Here is an 18,466-nt window from a genome sequence, read left to right on the forward strand (position 1 = left end):
CCATTCAAGCCCCTGGAATCCTGGCCTCACCTCACAGATATACCTTTCCATACACCAAAGGACCATCAGGCAATATTTTAACTTGGTGTACCACTTCTATGTGATAAACCAAAATACAGTACCAATAATATTCTCCACTACAGCCACCTTTACTGTTGTCATCAAGATATTGTGATTTATATGTACTAGCATGATTATATACTAGTTTCTTTAAGCCCCTACCGAGAGGAGGTGGAAGATAGGGATGGTGTATGGGCAAAGTAGTGGATGATGGTGGTTCAGTAGTGTGTGTGTGTGTGTGTGTGTGTGTGTGTGTGTGTGTGTGTGTGTGTGTGTGTGTGTGTGTGTGTGTGTGTGTGTGTGTGTGTGTGTGTGTGTGTGTGTGTGTGCCACCAATATCTCCTTCCCTGGTCTATCTCCAATCTTGTCCTCCACTTCCCTTTTCTCAAGGCGGGTGAAGAACGTACACTACTTTTACTCTAACTTGGCCCAAATATTTCATCTTTTTGCAATTAGCTTCACATTGCTCGGTGACTGAAAAGGATAACACTACAGCTGTACATGCTTACCACAGCACTTCTGCTTTAGCATCATATTCTACTGCTGTTGTTATAACTCAGCATTCAAGGCGGAGATGGTAAATTTAGTCCAAGTTAGAGTAAAAGGGGTATAGTGATCGTGATAGTATTGTATATAAAGGTAAAACAGAAATCCCTTTATTGTCTAAAATGGATGGAATGTTTACTGAAACTGTGCAATGTACCGTATATAATTTTTTACAAGATCCATTGACTCAGTAACCATGACAACATATAAACATACACATACTTATGTCATACATCACGATGAATATTCTTGTCTGTTTTCGTTTACGGTAACAAAAATGACTTCGGTAATACAGCCTTGAAATATATCGAGAGAAGCATCGTGTAAGAGTGGAAGATAGAATTGTGTGTAAAAATGAGTCACTTATTCAGAGTTGTTATGGAGGTTGAGCAGTCTTGTTGAAGGCATCAGTGAGTCCCACATGCATTCAAGGACCAAATCATCTAGCAGTTCACCTCTTCACCTCGCTTTCCTCTCCTAGTTACTATTTCTAAGCTGAGAGGCTCGGTATCTCTGGCCTAGGACGCTACTCTTAGCTACTTTGCCAGGGGTGGAGGGCAGTGACGGACATGCCCTAAGTGTGACGCAGACGCAGTGAATAGAAGGTTAATGTCTCTGAGTCTGCCATTCTGTGAGCGTCTCTAGCCAATCACTGCGTTACTCTTGAGCCATTTATTCCCACGACTTTCCTTTGCCTCTCTTATTCTCTTTCCTTCACCACCTTTTCTTCTTATTCCTTTTTCTCCTTTTCCTTTTCTCCTCTCATTGTTCTGTTTTCTTTCTTTCTTTTCCAGCTACAGAGGTTTGGCGTAGCCTTCATTAACCCCTTCGCCATCAAAATTTCTTCCTGGCTTTGATAACGTTATCTGTTGGTGTCAGGAACGGAACATAAACACGCCAGCGGATGCAAGAGGCAAAAACGATCCTGTCCAATGGTTTTATATGGTCTGTGTGTGTGTGTGTGTGTGTGTGTGTGTGTGTGTGTGTGTGTTGGCAGTTGCTGGGAGCATCAAGAGAACAATAGTTTTTTCACTTAAACTTGGCCCAGATTTTCGTCTTTTTTGCAGCGTATTTGACGGAGCTCAGTGGCAGAAAAAGACAGTGTTATACATATGCAGTACATTCATTCCACAGCACTTCTTCGTGATTAGCAAACATTAATGTTATTTTACTGTCGCACCTCATCACTCAAGCTACAGGAACGGCGATTTTAGTCCAAGTGAAAGGGAACAGAGTATATCGTGTGATTTCATCATTGCTATACGTTGATAGTGTAAGGATTCTTCTCTGCGGGTCGTCGCTTCTCCTGCTGCTGCTGCTTCTTCTGCTCTTCCCGCTGATGCTGGTGCTCGTACCTGTGAAGCAGCTCCTTCAACTCCTCCTTGATGCTCTCCTCCACGTCCCTACTACTAGAGGAAGCAGGACCTCGAGCCCTCCCGTCCTCCCCCTTGAACATCACATGGTCGCACTCCGCCTCACTCAGTTCCCGCGAATCTGAGAAGGCCGAGGGTGGGTGCAGGGGTCGAGGAGGAGTGAGAGTTGAAGTATCACTCAAGGAAGACTCGCTCCGGGCTCTGTGGATGGACGGATACCTGCCTTAACACACCTTAACACGACCACACCTAAATACTTAACACCATATTTCATCTGCTACGCTCCTTTCACCTTAACTTGGCCCAGATTTTCGTTCTTTCGTAACTTATTTCACGTAGTTAAGTGGGTGAAAAGGACAATGCTACGGCTACACATACTTTCCCTAGCACTTCTTCGTGACTAGATTACGAGTTAGTGTTAATCTCTTGTTACAGTTCACTACTTACAATCAAGGGATGAGATTTTTAGGTCTAGTTATGGAGAAAAGGCACTGACTATGGGAAATTATTATTATTATTATTATTATTATTATTATTATTATTATTATTATTATTATTATTATTATCGTTATTATTATTATTATTATTATTATTATTATTATTATTATTATTATTATTTAATTTTTCCCCTCGATATTAAGATTAAATAATGCTTCAGGTTAACAGACAGATATTATAATTTCTTGACGTAGTTCGACTGCCCAACCACTGCCCGGTCCGCCGTGTGGACAACAAAGCAGGTGTGCCAGGTAGTGGCCACAGCTCGCCGGGAACTGATGGATCTGGTAACGCTGCTAAAGAAGCGAGGGATATACGCTCGCCAGGTCATTGCCACTCGTGTCGACGGGGCATTAGTTATATTTTTTTCTTTAAGGTTATTAGGTCCAAAATGGAAATGCTAAAAAAAGAAAAGAAATGTAATTCTGTGAGGCCAGCAAGAGGCGTGACAGGTTACCTAAGTAGTGTGGCGGAAGGAAGGCAGAAGTGGATGATGGCTAAAGTCTCCTCTTTTTCAATACTTTTTTTCTCCTCTTTTCTTATGCTCTTTTTTATTCTTCTCATTTTAATACTCTTTTAAATCCTCCTCCTTTTTGTTACTTTCTTCCAACTCTTTTTTTTACCCTCCTCCTTTCTCATACTCTTTCTAACCACCTGCCAGTGTTACCACGCCACTAACCACCTGCCAGTGTTACCACGCCACTAACCACCTGCCAGTGTTACCACGCCACCAACCACCTGCCAGTGTTACCACGCCACTAACCACCTGCCAGTGTTACCACGCCACCAACCACCTGCCAGTGTTACCACGCCACTAACCACCTGTCAGTGTTACCACGCCACCAACCACCTGCCAGTGTTACCACGCCACTAACCACCTGCCAGTGTTACCACGCCACCAACCACCTGCCAGTGTTACCACGCCACTAACCACCTGCCAGTGTTACCACGCCACTAACCACCTGCCAGTGTTACCACGCCACCAACCACCTGCCAGTGTTACCACGCCACTAACCACCTGCCAGTGTTACCACGCCACTAACCACCTGCCAGTGTTACCACGCCACTAACCACCTGCCAGTGTTACCACGCAACTAACACCTGCCAGTGTTACCACGCCACTAACCACCTGCCAGTGTTACCACGCCACTAACCACCTGCCAGTGTTACCACGCCACTAACGCCTGCCAGTGTTACCACGCCACTACCACCTGCCAGTGTTACCACGCCACTAACACCTGCCAGTGTTACCACGCCACTAACACCTGCCAGTGTTACCACGCCACTAACACCTGCCAGTGTTACCACGCCACTAACACCTGCCAGTGTTACCACGCCACTAACACCTGCCAGTGTTACCACGCCACTAACACCTGCCAGTGTTACCACGCCACTAACACCTGCCAGTGTTATCACGCCACTAACACCTGCCAGTGTTACCACGCCACTACCACCTGCCAGTGTTACCACGCCACTAACCACCTGCCAGTGTTATCACGCCACCAACCACCTGTCAGTGTTACCACGCCACCAACCACCTGTCAGTGTTACCACGCCACCAACCACCTGTCAGTGTTACCACGCCACCAACCACCTGTCAGTGTTACCACGCCACTAACCACCTGCCAGTGTTACCACGCCACTAACCACCTGCCAGTGTTACCACGCCACTAACCACCTGCCAGTGTTACCACGCCACCAACCACCTGCCAGTGTTACCACGCCACTAACCACCTGCCAGTGTTACCACGCCACCAACCACCTGTCAGTGTTACCACGCCACCAACCACCTGCCAGTGTTGGGCTACAGGGAAGAAGGTGTTGGGGTACTTCGTCAATCGGCGAGATTACGAACCAAGGACTACCGGTATAGGCAATGTGATGAAATTGTTGCTGTGATTTATTTTTCATTATTATTATTATTATTATTATTATTATTATTATATTTACTGTTATTGTTTTTCTTGTTGTTGTTGTTGTTGTTGTTGCTGTTATTATTATTATTATCATTATTATTATCATTATTATTATTATTATTATTATTAATGTTATTATTATTGTTATTATTATTATTAATATTACTGTATTATTAATATTATTATCATTATTATTAGTATAGTAGGACTCGCGCACGTTTGCGGCTGTGGTGTGGCCCGCACCTGTGTACAGTGTTGCCACGTTCTCTATACCGTTATCTCTCTCTCTCTCTCTCTCTCTCTCTCTCTCTCTCTCTCTCTCTCTCTCTCTCTCTCTCTCTCTCTCTCTCTCTCCTGGCGGGAAATGTGAGCCACCCTGAGTACTTTTGATTCTTTTATAAGTTATTTATAATTGTGCTTTCATTTGTTAATTTGGTTTTGTTATATTTAGTAGTAGATGGAGTGTCAAAGTTATTGTCTGCTGAGAGGTTTGTTACGTTACTGATTCATACACCCCGACGTAGTGGGGTGTGGGTGTAGGTGTGGGTGGGAGTGTGGATGTGGGTTTGTTGGGGTGGTGGTCCAGGGGGGAGGGGAAGTGTGAAGGGGGATTTGACCTGAGACACCCAGGAGGGATTAAGAAGGGAGGGAAGGGGAAGGGGGGGCTGGATTCACCTACCACGTGGTCAGCATTAGAAGAGAGAGAGAGAGAGAGAGAGAGAGAGAGAAATTACGTGTATAGATATATGTGCATCAATAGGAACAATGTATATCAGTGTGTGCAGTATGTACAAAGGAACAAATGAATACAAAGAAGGCAGTGACAGACCTCTCTCTCTCTCTCTCTCTCTCTCTCTCTCTCTCCTGGCGGGAAATGTGAGCCACCCTGAGTACTTTTGATTCTTTTATAAGTTATTTATAATTGTGCTTTCATTTGTTAATTTGGTTTTGTTATATTTAGTGATGCCGACAATGCATTCAATGCATGCCCCTCTCCTGCCTCTCTCTCTCTCTCTCTCTCTCTCTCTCTCTCTCTCTCTCTCTCTCTCTCTCTCTCTCTCTCTCTGTAGGGAAGCTATCTGTCAGTGTTGCCACTCACAAGAATTATATGAATTATTTCTTTTACTTTGGATATTGGCATATTTCTTCTTTTTTCAGGCTCATTCTATTATATCCATAACTGTAATATTATTAACCACCCTAAAACTACGCTAAAAAACATTAAAAGTGACTGCTATTTCTTTTAGCAACACTGTACAATATGTATGCCATGTTTCTGTGTTACTGTATAAATATTTTATGCATAATAAGATTACTGTTGATTCATCCATCAAAATACACAAGTGTAAGTTTTATTCATCTGAATTTATCGAATTTGTGATGCCTTGTACATAAATAGCTTCCGTTTCACATCGCAAGTTGGGGAAACGTGGCACCATTGTACACAGGTGCGGGCCACACCACACGCGCAAACGGGCGTAAGGCCGACTATAGTAGTAGTAATATTAGTATTATTATGATTATGATTATGATTATCATAAGGATAAGGATGAGGATGAGGATGATGAGGATGAGGAGGATGAGGAGGATGAGGATGAGGATGAGGAGGAGGAGGAGGATCATGAGGATGAGGAGGATGAGGAGGAGGAGGAGGATCATGATGAGGATGAGGATGATCATGATGAGGATGAGGATGATCATGATGAGGATGAGGATGAGGATGAGGATGACGATGAGGATGACGATGATGATGATGATGACGACGATGATGATGATGATGACGATGATGATGATGATGATGATGATGATGAGGATGATGATGAGGATGAGGATGAGGATGAGGATGAGGATGATGAGGATGATGATGATGATGAGGATGATGATGAGGAGTAGTAGTAGTAGTAGTCGTCGTAGTCGTAGTAGTCGTAGTCGTAGCAATAGTAGTCGTAGCAGTAGTAGTCGTAGTACTAGTAGTAGTAGTAGTAGTCGTAGCAATAGTATTAGTCGTAGTACTAGTAGTAGTAGTAGTACTAGTAGTTGTTGTAGTAGTAGTTTCATTATTATTTTTCATTATATTTTATTATTATTATTATTTATTATTATTATTATTATTTATTATTATTATTATTATTATTATCATTATTATTATTATTATTATTATTTATTATTATTATTATTATTATTATTTATTATTATTATTATTATTATTATTATTATTTATTATTATTATTATTTATTATTATTATTGTTTATTATTATTATTTATTATTATTATTATTTTATTATTTTATTATTATTTTATTATTATTATTATTATTATTATTATTATTATTTTATTATTATTTTATTATTATTATTATTATTTATTATTATTATTGCTATTATTATCCTAATTATTATTTTCATTACTATTTTATTATTATTATTATTATTATTATTATTATTATTATTATTATTATCATTATTATTATTATTATTATTTGAGGTAGGTGGGGGGCGCTCACCATCCACTCACTCGATGTAGTGCTGCTCTCTGGTGTCTGCCCTTTCCTCTCCTCCCTCCATTCCTTCCTTCCTCTTCTGTCTTTCCTTCATTCTTTCCTCTTCTTTCTGCCTGTGGGTGACTCAACACTGAGTGACAAGCCGAATGGTTTCCTGTACACCAGGAAACAATTCACTACGCTGGGTGGTAACCATATAACCAAATTATGGCCCCTGGTGAATTAGTGGGTAATTACGGAACTCCAGTAGGATTGAGCCGGTGAAGGTTTATATCCAAGGAGTGGTTGGGGTTTATTACCCACGTAATGCCACTCAGGGATGGGTGAGGCTGGTCACTCTCATCTTAAATGTCAGGACCAACTTGCCTAGCCCCGGGCTCCTATGCTCCTCATGGGGTAACATAGGACTGGATGATGGATGGATGGATGGATCATTATTATTTTTATTATTTTTAATATTATTATTATTATTATTATTATTATTATTATTATCATCTCCGTTATTATTTTCATCATTATTTTCATTATTTCATCATTATTTTTACGTTGTTATTTGTATTATTTTTATTATTATTATTATTATTATTAATATTATTTATTACTATTATTATTTTATTATTATCTTTATTTTTTAATTATATCATATATTTATTATTATTATTATTTTTTTTTAATTATTATTATTATTATTATTATTATTATTATTATTATTATTATTATTTTCATTGTTACTTTCATTCTTCTTCTTCTTCTTCTTCCTCTTCTTCTTCTTATTATTATTATTATTACCATCATTATTTTTATTATTTATTTTTACTTGCCAACGCTCATCGCTGGGGACTCTTTTCTTACAGGAGTTAGTTAAGGCCTTCAATTACCCCTTCAGCACGAGTAACCTTTCTAAAATTAACTATAATTGACTATCAGCACCGGGAATTAACTGAGGATAAGTCACCGGTCTGAAAGGGTCAAGGATGAATGGTAATGATACAGGGAGCCTATATTATGGACAATGCCAGGCGGAAGAAGTAGCCCTGGAGTGACACAGAGCCTTATGTAGTGTTTTAGCTGGATACCGTAGACGTGTGGAGGTAAAGCTGCTGTGTCTTACCTCAGATAGCTGTGTAGGCTGTGAGGAATGCTAGATGAGTGTTAAACAGGTGTATATACTAAGGTTGAGGCTTTTTTAAATGTAAGAAAGAAGGAACCAAAGGCCAGGAGCCAGAGAGACTGTTCCCTCCACGAAAACACAAAATCAAGATAACGGAGAGCCAAATTCAAGATCCGCCCATTTTGAGATGCCTGAACACAATGCGTTTAAAAGACTGGGGGTCATAGGCAGTAGGAAATACAGGCACAGGGAGGCAAATTCCAGAGTTGACCTGTTGCATACATGAAGGACTGGGAGTAACGGTTAACTCTTGCACTAGAGAGTTAGACAGAAAAGGGGGCGGCGTTTGTTGCTAGACCGGTGCTACACGCCTGTCACAGTGGTGAAGGGATTGAAGCAGACAGTTCAGAGAAGCGGTGATCATTGAAGTAGCGATAGAAAGAGATAAAAATGCAACATTGCGGCGAAGAGACAGAGGTTGAAGGGAGCCAGTAAGAGGAGGAGAGTTAATGAGACAAATAGCCTTTGACTCAACCTTGATGAGAAGAGTTGTATTCTACACAGGGGGGGGGGGGGATAAAACCCCTATATAAAGTCAACATCGATGCAGGGGTAAAGAAGGCACGGGGTTGGCTTAGCACGCCTAATCTCTTGGAAGCAAATTTTACATTAGAGGTAATATGATCTTCCCAAGATAAGTCCCGAGATAATGAAACCCCAAGTGTGTTAAGGCGGAATATGTCTGAACTCTACGGCTTTATACGAGTATACTGTGCTGAGTGCTGAAGATATTCGTAATCACCTCCCTTGCATTAAGTCTAGATTCAGTTTTATAATCAGGAATATCTTGTAAATGTTCATCTTACTTTATTTACCATTGCAAAAGAGAAGTGTTGAGGATGAAAGACATGTACGAGTGCTATAGGCAAAGGTGTTTCTTTGTTACTGTCTGGATTTCACCGAGTTCAGAAATGATTAAACCTAATAACGTCACTGTACAAATAAAGACATCTTGTAAAGCTAAGAAATAAACCAGCTTGGTGGGGAGGGCCACTTTGTTAATATTATCATCATCATCATCATCATCATCATTATCTGGACATTTCTCACTCAAGGGCAGGGTAAGGAGTAGCATCGTCCATACAGCACAAGTTTACCTAATCCAATGGGCCATGCTTCCATTCACTCATCATTCAAGCCCACACAATCTTGGTTCATTCTGATACACCAAAAAACTTGCGCCACGTTCTGTAGCTTAACATAAACCGATAAAATTAAACTAACACCCAGTCCCATATTATCCCCTTTGAAGTCCATAAACCCAGTCTACTGCCTCAGTTAATGTTACATGATTGAAGGACCCCCATTTACCTCTTAGAGATGGAACCCAAGGAAGGCGTGAACTCCTTAAAGGTTGCCTTAAGGCCATGAACACAAAGAGAGTGGCAAGTACGGGCAGGTGCGTGCGGGAGGTTTTGCATCACTGTAACTCAAGAAAAAGCCACACTGGCAGCGAGTGGGTGTGAACGGGAACACAAACCCATCTGAGGGCAAACTATAAGAGCTGACAAGTAATTTCTCTCACTTTGGACGGTGCGGGCAGTGGCATTTCGACCATACCCTATGTTTGGGATGCATCAAATTCCGAGCATAATGACGAATATTTATTACAATGCAACGGAAGACGACTGGATCAAAAAAGTTATTAGCGCCAGCCTTGTCTGGTCCCTACTCATTCACACCCTCTCGCTTCTCGTGTGGACGCGACCAAAATGCGGAAAAAAAGGATAAGTAGAGGAGGAAAGGCAACTGGAGTGAGGCCGAGGGAGTAGATGAGTGCGTGGCAAGGGAAGGGGGTTAATAGGAAGGTGTGTGTGGCGGGGAGTGGTGGGCTGCAGCAGCCAGGCTCCACCTACGTAGTTCAGCCTCCACTACCTGAGACTACCTGGCATGGCAGACAGGCGGCAGCGGGTGAGGCGCCACACGCCCTCCTGCTGCTGCCGCGGCGGCTGCTGCTGCTGCTACCTCTGCCGTTTGCTGCTGATGTTGGTGCTGATAGTAGTGGCGGGGCTGCTGCACGGGGGAGGTGGCGTCGTTACTCTCTGTGCTGGAGTCTTGCCCACCTCCAGGAGTGTCTGCTGCAACAAAGAAAACTTTGATCCAGAATCATAAACAAATTTATGGCCAGTCTCCTGCCATGACTGGGATTTCCTTTCGTATGAAGGAGAAGGAGCACAGAATCTCCCTATGTCTCTTGTCTTTCCTGCAGAAACAAATGTTACAAACGTCAGGAAAATTAACATAGATTACAGTACAACTGTTTTAGCAGAAGGGACATGGAAAGGAAAGAAAACAATCCCCCCATTGCCCTTGTCCATCCTAGAGATACAAATCATAAGTACGCCTCGTGGCTTCCATAGTGCGTGTTCTACCTCACTCCCCCCCTCCTCCCTTATAGTAGAGTAAGTCGTTCTTTCTGTCGTTCAGAGCAGGAGTGTCAACTCTTTGTCCCCTATGGCTTCATTTGCGCGTCCTTCTTACAAATTGTATCAAGCTCTGCCGGCCCCTATATAATGAGCTCAGTCTCTGCATTAATTGCCACTTAGATCTGCTCCTCATTTTGTTCACATCTCTGTCCTCCCCTGTACAGTTGTTATTATTTTTGTGAGTGCTCAGGAAGTCTCCAACCATCTAGCAGCTGTGTAATTTGAGTATAAGTGTTATTACATTTTTTTTTCTTGTACTGTATAGCATAAGGTGTTAATTCGTAGGCCTAGTGAGGTTTTTGTGATTCATGTGTTTTGGGTGTCAGCCAGTAGTAATAATATTTTGTATCTGTAATAATATCTTGCATTCACTGAGCATTATCCGGTTTTCTCATTTTATCAGGGCCGACTTAGATAAATTTACACTTGCTAATTTCGTGTAAATAGAGGCTATTGCAGTTAACCATATATTTAACCTGTTTTTGCCATTACATTATCCTTATGAGTCCTGACTGTTTAGTTGTTAGTTTGAGCATTAAACTTTAACTTGTAATTTTACCTAACTCTTTTGTTTTGAACCTGGAACTTTACGGGACAGTTTTCTCTGTTCCCTAACAGTATATACTGTATGTATATATATATATATATATATATATATATATTGATTGATTGATTGATTGTGGAGACTGAATATATCCCTTTGTTTGTTCTATAGGGCTGTCACAGTGTCCCTTTCCTCTTAAAATAATCATTCATATAACGAAAGACATTGCAATATGATGTTGTTTTTGCTGTTGCTTTATCCCGGTTCACCTGGCCGAGCTGACCGCAGGTAAGCAGCTGCCCCTGTGGGATGGTGCCACTGTTGATGCTGTGTCTGTGTCGTGGTGGTGTGTTGTGCAGTACTCCATAATGTGGTATGTTGTGTGGGCGTAGTTACAGTACAAGCAGGGCACGTGTCATCTGTGATTGCACCCAGCCTAACTTTAAGCTTGGTAATTGAGGAGGGTTGGGTGATGTCCTGATCTATGCCTACCCAGGTGAACTCGATCAGCTCTATTTAGGATGCCTCTGATGGGTGGATGTTGGGAGGGGGGCGTGAAGTATAGTGATCTGATCAAGGTGTTGCACTGCCCTGTGTGTGAACTGTATATGTAGTTGTTTCTTCATTGCCGGTGTAGGAACTAGAAACGTCTGGAGATGTAAATGTTTTCCAAGAGGGTCTGGAACTGTTTGTGTGGTGACTGTTTTGTGCGTCATGTTGTGTTGTGTGGCTGTCATGTAATAACAGGGGTGCTGTGGATTGGGACAGACTGCTGCATAGAACCGTGTGCCCCTTATGTCAGGAAGTCTCTAACAGCGAGGAATTTAGTGTCAAAATATATGTGAGTCGTGGGAGTGGCATTGGCGAGCTCAGTGGTGACGAGAGCTATGTTACGTATGGTTTGCAATGTGTGGTAGTGGGTGCTAGATAGGAGGGCAGCCAAAAGGGAGAGGACAGGGCGACGTGGAGGTGATTTGTTTATGGCTACCCCTAATGGGATTGAGGTGACTAGCTATAGATAGATGGAAATGATAGATAGAACTGGACTGGTGACAATTTTCTGTGGCCTAACTGAGTCATCATACTGGCTTCTACAGACTCATGAGACTGTCTAGTCTGTGGGTAGAGTTGCAGAAACGGCTTCAGGAGTTTTGCAGGCGATTGTACCTCTGGATCGGCTCTTGGGGCGGTGGTGGCGGCCCCTGGTGTCCTTCCTGGCATCCCTCTGCTGGTCCTGGGCGGCGGTGGGGGCATTCTGGGTACCACTGGGCATCGATTTGGGTCGACTCCCGTACTCCCCACCAAGACTGCCTCGGCTGATGTACGCGATCTCTGTTACAACAAGACACGGAAGCTTTAGTGCGTTTACTTCAACCTGATAAAGTTATACACAAAATCTGGAATAGCAAGACAGAGACTAATGTGTGTGTGTTTTAATGTGACACAGATATCTGTATATGCAATCTCTGGTATAGCAAGACAGAGACTATAGTGTGTCTTAGATATAACCTACAAATTAGTCTCTTCACCTTAACTTGGCCCAGATTTTCGTTCTACTGGAGCATCTTTCACGTATCTCAGAGGCAGGGTAAGACAGCAGCAAGGCTCTGTCAGGCTCTACATCCTTTTCACAGCATTTCTTCGTAACTAAAGTCAAATCCTAGAGTAAATTTATTGTTACAGCTCAGTAGCAGAATATGACAATGCTATGGCTCTACATCCTTTTCAATGCACTTTTTCGTGATTAGCACCACGCCCTAGTGTTAATCTCTTGCATCAGCTGAGCATTCAAGGTGGAGAGATGGTAATTTTAGGCCAGGTTAATGTGAAGGGAGTATTGACTAAGTGTTTATGCATCACCAGCTGACTGTTGGGTATCTGCCTCACTCCTGCCTCACCCTGCCTCATCTCTGCCTCACCCCTGCCTCACCCTCACCTGTCTCCTTCTAGTGTGACTCCCTGCCTCATCTCTGCCTCACCCCTGCCTCACCCTCACCTGTCTCCTTCTAGTGTGACTCCTGCCTGCATCTGCCTCACCCCTGCCTATTCTAGTATGCCTTTTACCCACATCCGCCTTACCTCTCCCTCACCCTCACCTGTTTCCTCGTAATGTGACACCTGCCTGCATCTGCCTCACGCCTGCCTCATCTAGTATGCCATTTACCTATATCTGCCTCACCCTCGCCTGTCTCATTCTGGTGTGACTCCTACCTGCATCTGTCTCACCCCTGCCTCTTCTAGTATTCCTTTTACCTATATCTGTCTCACCCCTGCCTCACTCCTGTCTCACCCCTGCCTCACCCTAGCCTGTCTCCTTCTAGTGTGACTCCTGCCTACATCTGCCTTACCGCGCCTCCCCCCTGCCTCCTTGTAGTGTGACTCCTGCCTACCACTGCCTCACCTGTCTCCTTGTAGTGGAACTGGGACCACTGCCTCACCTGCCTCCTTGTAGTGGGACTCCTGCCTATCTCTGCCACACCTCTGCCTCACCTGCCTCCTTGTACTGGGACTGGGACCGCTGCCTCACCCTTGCCTCTCCTGCTTCCTTGTACTGGAACTGGGACTACTGCCTCACCCCTGCCTGACCTGCCTCCTTGTAGTGGGACTGGGACCGCTGCCTCACCCCTGCCTCACCTGCCTCCTTGTAGTGGGACTGGGACCGCTGCCTCACCCCTGCCTCACCTGCCTCTATGTACTGGAACTGGGACTACTGCCTCACCCCTGCCTCACCTGCCTCCTTGTACTGGAACTGGGACCGCTGCCTCATCCCTGCCTCACCTGCCTCCTTACAGTGGCACTGGGACCGCTGCCTCACCCCTGCCTCACCTGTCTCCTTGTAGTGGGACTGGGACCGCTGCCTCACCCCTGCCCCACCTGTCTCCTTGTAGTGGGACTGGGACCGCTGCCTGGGGACCTGACCGTAGGCAGCTGGGGACTGCTGGGGCTGGTGGCGGTCACTGGGGGGGGGGGAGTGAAGGGAAACAGCAAGGCAGTCACGAGGGGTCATTGCGTACTGGGACAATTCGTACTCTAAAGTGTCTTCCGAACTACCCACGCTACAAGATGCCAGTACATGGAGAGGGAAAGAAAGAGAGAGAGAGGGAGAGAAAGGGAGGGGGAGAAACGAAGATGACATTGAGGTGAAGGTGAAGACCTGAATGGAAGGACCCACCTATCTTGCCAAAGTTACTTTAAATTTAGGACAGACTATGATTAAGTGCGTGTCAAATAACATCACAAAAAGCCTCTAGTCTTACAGTACAGTGTAGTTACATTTACAGTGTTTATAATTAGATATATTTATAGTTTTAATAATTATATATATTTGTGTACAATCACCAGAGGCTCTGTATTCAGAGACAGGCTTAAAGTTTCATGTAGCATTTTTGAATTTTGAAACTTTGCTTAATAATTTCTCAGTCAGCTAAATATATAGTATATCTCTTGCCCTGTTTGCTGTAAAGAGATCCATCCAATCAAATACAAACAAACGCAGTGCTCTGAGCCTGAAGTCTGCTTGTAAACACATAAATAGAGGGAGAAAGCGTGCATTGCGCCATTAACACTGTTGTTGGCTATTTATTGCTTTTATAAGGAGGGTCGTATATTGCACCCATCTATTTTGTCTGTTGCGGGGACGGCTCAGTCTGCTGGTGTGGTAGGGACATGTGTTTTTGTCTTCTGAAATTGCTAATCAACAATGCAGAGAGTTTAGGTGAAGAGCAGACGATATAAAGTATAAAACTGGTGGAAAGCAGAAAATAATGCATGGTAGATGCTGGTAACGCTGATTAAGCCGTACCCACAACACACGAAAATAGGGACGTGTAAAATATGGACCAGCCTACTCTGTACAAGTATCTGTGTAAAATAACTATGGGATAAAGTCGACTGATTGATATTCAAGGGATTATCTGTGGATGTGATAGGAAGCGTTAGAGGGAACACACTGAGGTGGTTTGTCCATGTGGAGAGGATGAAGAGTGAGAGACTGACGAGGAGAGTGTATGTAAGTGAGGTGGAGGGGGATGGAGAGTGAGAAGCTAAAGAGGAGAGTGTATGTGAGTGAGGTGGAGGGGGAGAGAGGGAGGGGGAGGCCAAGGATGAGCTGGAGGGTTGGAGTGCAGAGGTATACAAGAGAGGAGGGTGTGAGCTGGGAGCAGGGCAGTGAATTTGCGGGGGATAGGGCGACATGGAGGAGCTTTGTTTGTGGCCACCCCTTACGGGATTAAGGCATCTGGCAATAGACAGATAGATGGATAGATAGATCTTAAGGCTCTGAAGTATTATCCTGTCTTTCACTTATATTGACTCCAGTCTATCGTCCTCTATATTGTGTATGTAATATGTAAATCCCTATGTAATACAGTCATGGCTTAAGTCCATTGATCGAGTGTTGCTATACTCTTCTCGCTCAAACATGACCCAGATTATCGTTCTTTTGTAGCTTGTTGCATACAACTTAAGGCACAAAAAGACAATACTGCAACTCTACCTCCTTTCCATAGCACTTTTTTGTGACTAACATCATATTCTGTTGTTATTCTAGCTTTACACCTCAACAATGAAGATGGAGAGACGGAAATTTTAGGCCAAGTTAGAGTAAAAGGAGTATAGCAGGAGGCATAGGGACATATAGGGATCTGAGACCTCATTCTGTGCTACATTCACTTCAAGGAAACTGCTTCGTGTAATAATATTTAATCTCTAAGTCATATATAATTTTTTTTTAATGCAAGGAAGGAGGAACCAAAGGCTAGGATCCTGCATATTACTCCCTCCAAGAAAAAAAAAAACGAAAACAATATAACAGAGCCAAATTCAAGATCCGTTTATTAATGTGTAATTCCTTGAGTGCTATAATGGTGGGCTAAAGTCGACTCCTTAATTATTACCTGAAGGTGGCATAGGGGCATATCTCATAAGGATCCGACGCCTCATCCTGCATCTTGAGAGAGGAGAGAGACCCCCTTGGCTTCTTGGTCGAGGCTGGGGAATACACGTGACCTCCTCGCGTGAGTTGGCAGTTCTTGGCGTTGTCCTCCTCGCCGCTGCCGCCCTTCTGGTCCACACTCCCGCCCTGTCTGCTGGTCAGGGATACGGCTAGTTATGCTGGTTCATCACTATCATCATCACCATCATCATCATCATCTATATTTTCCTCCTCCTCCTCCTCCTCCTTTTCACTTCATAATCGCTCTCATTTTTAACATCATCATCATCATAACGTTCATCACTTTTATTATCATTATCATCATCACCATCATCATCACATTTCTCCTCCTCCTCCTCATCATCATCATCATCATCATGGGGTGAAGCAGGGTTCAGAATGCAAGAAAGAAGAAAATACAGTAGAGTGGGAATTAAAACAAAGGCATGAACAGTAAAATGGGCAACACACTAACTCACTCTGCGTTCAAGGCCCAGGAATCCTGACTCAATTTCACATTTTTCCCTATATTTTTGTCCACACTTTGTTTAACTAGATCTAAATCTGCTAACTCTTTATCTAGAAAGTTGAGTAGTAAATAGAGACTGACACAACAAATAGCGCTCGTCACAAAGAAGTGGTATGGAAAAGATGTACAGCAGAAGGTCTCTTATCTCTGCCACTGAGCTACGCGAAATAAGCTGCCAAAGGACGAAAATGGAAAAAAAGAACTGTTCAAAGCGAATATATTTTGATTTTGACAGCCATAACACCGCGACTTATATGGCATCGATGACAAAACAGACTGCTAGAAAAGGGAAGGAATTATGTAGCGATGAGAAGCAGGAGAAATATACAATAGGAGTGAGGCGACAAAGGAATCTTGCTAAAAATTAATGAGCTCTCACGGGAGAATGATCGCCATCACTTCTCTGCCGGTTGTGGCAATGGGAAGTGCCACATGAAATAATTTTACATGTTACCAATATGACGAATACAATGCAAGACTGTGCACGAACTCTTGTCGGCTAAGGAAGCTCCCTACCACCATTTCCTAAGTAATTTAGTTTGCTTATTACACCTTACTGTACTGTTCCGTTACATAAACCCTTTCATTATCGCCGCACTCTGCATAAATATCGTACAAAAGGATATAAACCAGTCATATCCAAAAATAAATCGCTAGGGAGGAGGTGCTAGGGAGTTTCTTTACACGATGAGAATACGAGCTTCTGTGGACGAAGATACGCCCTGAAGAAGGCGGAAGAAAGTGACAGAGAAGGAAGGACACAATACTGATAAGCGATTGAAGGTGACTGTTGGCCCGTTAATTTCCCTCTGTCTCTCTGTTCTTCTGTTTACGGAGCCTTTCTTCTAGACAGTGTGTGTGTGTGTGTGTGTGTGTGTGTGTGTGTGTGTGTTTTGATTTCTTACTGTTTTTCTTTGACCATTTGTTAAGTCACTTGTACAGTGATGCTTGAGTATTGTGGGTTTGGAAAATAATGACTTTCATTTCTCCTTCTCCTTCTCCTTTTCCTTCTTCCCCTCCTCCTCCTCCTCCTCCTCCTCCTCCTTCTCCTTCTTCTTCTTCTTCTTCTTCTCCTCCTCTGTGCACTGTACATCCACACTGTGCACTGTACAGTCCATTTTTGTCTATAAGACACCCCATCTTATATATTTTTCAATTTCCCCAGTGCGAGGAAAGTAATATAAGCACAGATTAGGATCTGCACAGATAACCCTGAGTTAATGGTCACTACTCTTACTTTCGACCTGTGATGGGCTGTGGATCACTGAGGGTCCCTGTTAGACAAGTGACCACCATCGGGATATTTTAAATGTACCAGGGGTCACTGCTTCAAGAGGAGACTTGTGTACTTGTACAACACGGGAGAGTTTTTCGTCTCAGTGGAGTGAACGGAGCTAGAGCCTGATGGACTGCTGCCTACCTTAAAAGCGCCAGGCAAGGCTGCCGCACCACCCCTAAACATCCACACTGTGCACTATATAGTTTCCACGTTATGTCCACAGACTTCCCATTAACTCAATGTACCAGTTTATAATGTCATGCTGTAACTATCAGTTGATTTGATTACTTTCTCTTTCAGGTTACTCAGTCGGGTAGCTTATAGATAAAGTATTATAGAATGTGACTTTTCCTTTCCAGTATTTCCTGTGAAATTTCCATGTCAGTTTTTCCATGCTGCATGGTGGTTTTTCTCACTTTTTCCTGGAGGGTTTGAGGATGGGGGGAGCCTTCTTGCTTTACTATCTTTATCCTTCAGCATGTAGAGTTAGATCTTGTAGTCATAGTTTTCTCTGTAACAAGCAGCCTCGAAAGGACTATAAGGTCTGTTGCTGTTTGCCTTCCTATGTAATCCTATGCAATGCTCCTCCTCCTCCTCCTCCTCCTCCTTCTCCTCCTTCTTCTTCTTCTTCTACTTCTTCTTCTTCTTCTCCTCCTCCTCCTCCTCCTCCTCCTCCTCCTCCTCCTCCTC

General features: G+C 43.3%; 1 protein-coding gene across 1 annotated transcript in view; it reads right to left on the bottom strand.

The window, feature by feature from the left end:
- Positions 1-1,864: 1,864 nt before the first annotated feature.
- LOC145409509 (cell adhesion molecule Dscam2-like) overlaps positions 1,865-18,466 on the bottom strand; it is a 78,521-nt gene continuing 61,919 nt past the window's right edge. The window contains exons 28-32 of the mRNA XM_080279898.1: positions 15,931-16,122; positions 13,910-14,091; positions 12,203-12,367; positions 9,951-10,143; positions 1,865-2,180 (exon numbers count right to left, since the gene is read on the bottom strand). Of these exons, the coding sequence (XP_080136024.1) occupies positions 1,865-2,180; positions 9,951-10,143; positions 12,203-12,367; positions 13,910-14,091; positions 15,931-16,122 (1,048 nt within the window). The remainder of the gene's footprint in view (positions 2,181-9,950; positions 10,144-12,202; positions 12,368-13,909; positions 14,092-15,930; positions 16,123-18,466) is intronic.

The sequence above is a fragment of the Coenobita brevimanus genome, chromosome 81, assembly GCF_032717465.1.
Source record: "Coenobita brevimanus isolate Jiangsu-jjx chromosome 81, ASM3271746v2, whole genome shotgun sequence".
Lineage (NCBI taxonomy): Eukaryota > Metazoa > Arthropoda > Malacostraca > Decapoda > Coenobitidae > Coenobita > Coenobita brevimanus.